A 5,132-nucleotide genomic window follows, 5' to 3' on the forward strand; every position below is an offset into this window, starting at 1 on the left:
AAAAATTTTCAAAAAGGGAATCCATCCATTATCCAATAAGTTTTCTTACCGAAGTATCAATCTCACCATGTCCCTGCTCTTGGGCCACGGAACGGGGACTTTATAACCCATTCGGAAGCGGCACCAAACAGTGCGGGGTAGGATCTGGACAATGCCTTTCCCTATGCTCCATGTGCCTCCCTACTCTTCAAAGCCTTGATCACCTTGTAATTGTCCAAACAGGGTATATTATCCACCGCCATTGGACCCTTGCATAGCTTCCAATCAATATTCCATCAACGGTAACAATGTCGATATCCCCCTTCTTTTGGGGAAGCTCTTGGCCTTTGGGTTTGTGATCGGAAGCTCGCTTTCGGGTGGCCCTTCATCTTTGGGAATCGTGATCGGATTCAAGTTTTGGGGTAGCCCTTCAGTTTTTGGGGTTGTGGCAGGGGCCACTTTTTTAGGTAACGCTTGGTCTTTTTCTGAATTGATGAGATCGGGGCCACGAAAGGGGTCGGAGATGGTTGGCCTTTAACTTCAGGATAGAAGACGACGCGGTTGAAAGTGGTGGTGGAGGTAGAGTTAGAGAAGAGGAGGAGCGTGACGCATATGAGCAAAATCAAGAGTGCGAAAACGAACGGGTACTTTCTTTCTTTGAAGAGAGATTCAACCACAATTGCCATTTCTACGCCGGAATGGAAAGTCGAGAGAGAGACAGAGACGCGGTTGAACGAGGAAGCTCTTTCAAAATGTCGTTATCCAAGATGAACAAAGAGAGAGGTGGTTGTGAATTCAATGATAAAATTAAAAATTGTGTTAATTCTGGGATCTCTGAAACATGGGGTGGGAGTGTTGGCCGTATCATCCCAGGATTGCTCACTTTCCAGGAGACGCGGTGCCACCAACACAGATAGTTGTCTTTTAGTGAATTCCTTGACAGTTCGCAGGCTCCAACGTCGGCGCTGGTTAACCTGTAACGTAGTAATCTAATCTAAATCTAACCAGCTACGGGCAGGAGAAGTTTATACGGAAGGAAAATCAAGATCCAATGAAATAGCGACCAGCTCCTGACACAGGTTCTGCTGTCTCGCCACATTGTGAATCGCTAAATGGTTAATCAATCCCTTATACGCATGTCAGCAACATTACTCAATTGTTTACTTGGTTTTTTTGGGGTATAGAACATTTACTGCATTTGTCATTATCGTATGTCTTTTCTCCAACTGGTTATTGAAATCATTTATTTGTTTTTCCCCTTTCAATTAAATAATTTATGTTGACTTATTTGTGGCTCATTCGGGTGTGATAGCTTAATTATTTCCTTTTTGGCCAAAGTGAATACAGGAGAGCTTATTTCATGCTCTTATAGTTCTACTTATAAGATAATAAGGAAAGATATTTTTTGATCATATTTATAAGGTATTGGAAAAAAATTTTATATGGATATATAATTTTATTTTTTATTTGTTATTGCGTTGATTTTATTTATATGGAGTATAATTATATTAAATAGAGATGGAGTTAAAAAATATTAAATTTTAAATGAAAATTAATGAAATTTAAAATTTTACTTAATATGTACGAAACATGTTAAAATGACTTATAATTAGCAGGAGTATGTTAACAAAAGAATTATAATATTTTTTTTGGGGGGTCAGAAGAAGTATAGTATTCTTGCTATTTATTTAAAGCACGAACCATACTTGAATTGTGAAGTTCATGATCTCTGTAAAGTGTAAATCTAACACGAAATGTCATTTCGCTTTTGAAATCGACGTAGTCATTTATTAAAAAAATTGACAAGATTAAATCTATAAACTGGTATTATTATATAAAATTAGTGGGCGACACAATTGAGAGCGTGAATATTCGAATTGATCATCAGGTTATTTAACTCCTATTTTTCCCCTGTATTTTCAATTTAAATACTCAGTCGAGCCTCAAATTACATGACAAAATGAAGTTTATATCAATCGCGTGCAAAAGGAGAGATTGCTGAGGTCAATTCCCAACAACAAAACATCTCAAAATTGAGTTTACTTTTCATCTTTTGTTTCTTTCCTATAATTTTAATTTTTTTTAATATTATTTTGCATGTATGAATTGCCATCTGAAACTTGAGCACCTTCATCTGGTCACTGGTCACTGGTCACGATGGATTTATAGGGGACACATTGAATCGAAATCAATTATCTGAAAGCATCTTGCTTCTATGGTCATCACGACAAAGTTAGGCATTGTTAATCAGAAATTTAATAACACATCCCAAAAGTTCATCCTAACAAGAACATTAATAAAATTCCACTTAAGGCATAAACTTTCGAGACTCGTATCTTTTGCTCTTAGTTTGTTTGAAAAACTCAAGTCAGGATGAACTTCTAATTGCCTTGACGCTATATTGATGTTGAACTTGAACAGCAAACCCATGGAAGAATGTTCTATTTGATGATCTCCTCTACCGGACAGAGTCTATATATAACGATAACGGTGACCAAAATCATTCAGCGATAGTTTTTCAGCTTCCACTTCAATCCCCCCTCTGGCCATAATACTACACAAAATCAAGCAGATAGACTACTCCATACAAACGACCTTAGAGAGAATTGGCCAGAGGACAAAAGTAAAATTTGATAATTTAAAAAAAAAAAAAAAAAAATCCTTCAGGCGGCAGCTTCGTCATGTAGCAGAGCCTGATCAAAGTGCCAAACACCTGCAAGTCCATACCAAGGCCCCAAGATGTAAACAAATGGAAAAAAAGAAGGCGAAGCCAAACACAGAAAACACTTTGATGCAAACTAAATCTGAATTATTACCATGTCCCTTGCCCACTCTTCTGAGCTGAGCAACATATTCGGACATTCTTTTAATGGCCTCAACCTACAGTAAATACATTCCAAATAACAGAAATCAGATCCAAGCAGATGCAACTTGTGCAAAGTTTATAACAATGATTAACAGCTAATTTTGTGTTGTCTCTTTCATTCAGTTGCAAAGAGCAAACTTATAAATTCAACACCAAAATTTGAATTACCTGTTCACCCAGAAACTCGCTTTCAACAAAATCTGCCAACTGCACATCATTGTTCTTTGAGGCAGCCTATTAGCCAGCATGCGTCAAGTAGTCATAAGACAAGAACTTTCCCTATAACAATGCCTACGTAATACATGCCTAAGATAAAAGAAAGCATTGCAGTTAATCCAATATGAATATGAAGCTAACTTGTCTTACTTTGTGCAAGTTTAGGAGCTTCTCATTAGTTAGCTTCTCCAATGATAGAGCAAGCTCCATAGCTGTAACAGAAAAACAAATATAATTTTGTTTAGCGCTGACAACAGTGGAATATTTCCGCAGACAAATTAAAATCCACTAACAACGCCTTACTTGTATTCTACATCATGTCAACTAACAGAGATAATGAATAAATTTATATATGTCAAAGAACACATTATCATACACGCCATGATTAAAAGTAAACCATCAGCAAACAGAAAGTCAGAAACAATCAAAGCTTGCATATGTTAACAACATATCCTTATTTATAGGACGTTTATTTTCCGTGAAATCCTGCAAAAGCATCTACTTCCCCCAGAATCTTATCTAAGCATCGCAAGTAAGACCAGGCTACTGATTCTCAAAGGTTTCATATTGTTAAAGAGCGAGCAATGCAATAAATCACGGTCATTTTAGTACATGCGTGTAATGCATGGGCGAAATTAGAAATTAACGTTGCATCAATAGTTCTGAAAAAGAAATGCTCAAGTGCAACAAGTCAGCAACCGCATATCTCACAAGGATAAACGCACAAAAATGCAGTTAACATACCAGAGTGTCTTCAATTATAGGGCGAATTGTTTAAATACATCAAGCGTAAATTTGCGAGTAGAAACATACCATATAGGGCATCTCCCTTTTCATCATGATCAAACTCAGTAAGTGGCATCACAATAGACTGCAGCTTCACTCTCCCGCCCCGCTTATTCTGAAATTCACAGCGACACGTGTAGCAGAAAGAATTCAACATGACCGCAAAGGAGAAAGACCTAGAAGACTTCTTGCTATATCTCTACGACAAAGTCAGATACCTGGTACTCCATCAATTTCTCAGCATGATGTCTTTCTTCCTCACTTGACTCCCTGAAAAACCTGTTAAATCATAATCATTAATCGGTGCTGACCGAGAGGAAGAAAATGGCCAAAGAGACCCCGAAGGAAAACAGAGCGCTACTTGGCAAGACCCTTGAGAGCGACATTATCCCTATCGAAATAAGCAAACATCGCATGGTAAACGTAGGAGACGTTGTACTCCACACTGTAAAGCAAGAAGACAATCGAAAAAAAAGGGATAAGCATTGGCAAATAAAAAATTGAAGACAGCGGAACATCCATGAGCAAGAAACATAAACATGTGAGACATCCTATCCCTTCAAGGACACCCGATAGTAGAGTGAAGAAACGTACTTGATCTGCTCGTTAATAGCAGCCTCACACTCGTCCGAAAAATTCCGGCGAGCAAGAGAAACTTGTGGGACGTCGGGAACAAGACTCATATCCTTTTTAACCTCTTCAAAGGGTTCGAAGAGGACACCTGTAAGGGGTCGATCATTCCCACTCTTAGAGGCGCAAAGCACTAAAGCACTTCCATTTTTCCCAGGAGAGAAGGGAAGAATCAAGGACAAAGAAGCAGACGAGTTAAACGGCGAAGATGAAGGAAACAGAGAACCGAGATGGTCTCCATTGACGTTGGAGATAGACAAAGACGAAGCAGCAGCTTTAAGAAGCATGATTTCGAGACGAACAAGACGGATAAACCAGGTTTAGCAAGAGAAGAAGATAACAGAGCTGGAATGGAGAAAAGAGGCGAATGGAGAGAAGTGCAGAAGCAGAATAAGTATGAGAAGGGGAATGAAACAGAGGAAGGAAAGGGCGGGGTTTGGGTGTGGCGAGGCGAAGAGGGGAGGATAAGGAGGGTGATGAGAGTGAGATGGAGAGTGAAGGTATAAACCGTAGGAGCAAGGGACGCGTGGAGGGTCATAATTGAGAGGATGCGTGAGGAGCGTGGCGATCTCGTGGTCGTGGCTGGCGCCTTGGCGGGCTCAGGCGGGAATGAAAACATCTGAAAACTTTAGGTCAGTACGGTTTTTAGTTTCGT

At 39.2% G+C, this 5,132-nt stretch overlaps 1 protein-coding gene across 1 annotated transcript; it reads right to left on the reverse strand.

The window, feature by feature from the left end:
- Nucleotides 1–2,355: 2,355 nt before the first annotated feature.
- LOC114753996 (ferritin-3, chloroplastic) lies at nucleotides 2,356–4,772 on the reverse strand. The gene is made up of 8 exons (XM_028942713.1): nucleotides 4,442–4,772; nucleotides 4,209–4,292; nucleotides 4,066–4,126; nucleotides 3,875–3,962; nucleotides 3,212–3,273; nucleotides 3,014–3,079; nucleotides 2,796–2,859; nucleotides 2,356–2,692 (listed from the first exon to the last, which is right to left on the reverse strand). The coding sequence occupies exons 1-8, from the start codon at nucleotides 4,762–4,764 to the stop codon at nucleotides 2,643–2,645; spliced, it is 798 nt and encodes a 265-aa protein (XP_028798546.1). The 5' UTR covers nucleotides 4,765–4,772; the 3' UTR covers nucleotides 2,356–2,642.
- Nucleotides 4,773–5,132: the final 360 nt, after the last annotated feature.

The sequence above is a fragment of the Neltuma alba genome, unplaced genomic scaffold (genome assembly GCF_004799145.2).
Source record: "Neltuma alba isolate B1F8T4 unplaced genomic scaffold, ASM479914v2 tig00008370_pilon, whole genome shotgun sequence".
NCBI lineage: Eukaryota > Viridiplantae > Streptophyta > Magnoliopsida > Fabales > Fabaceae > Neltuma > Neltuma alba.

Bases quoted from the DNA above. Each gene is read 5' to 3' on its own strand.
- LOC114753996 (XM_028942713.1), bottom strand. From the start codon at position 4,764: ATGCTTCTTAAAGCTGCTGCTTCGTCTTTGTCTATCTCCAACGTCAAT. The intron at 3,963-4,065 runs GTATCTGACTTT...TGTGAATTTCAG, and splicing joins AGAAATTGATGGAGTACCAG to AATAAGCGGGGCGGGAGAGT. The intron at 3,080-3,211 runs GTAAGACAAGTT...GCTGGCTAATAG, and splicing joins AGCTCCTAAACTTGCACAAA to GCTGCCTCAAAGAACAATGA.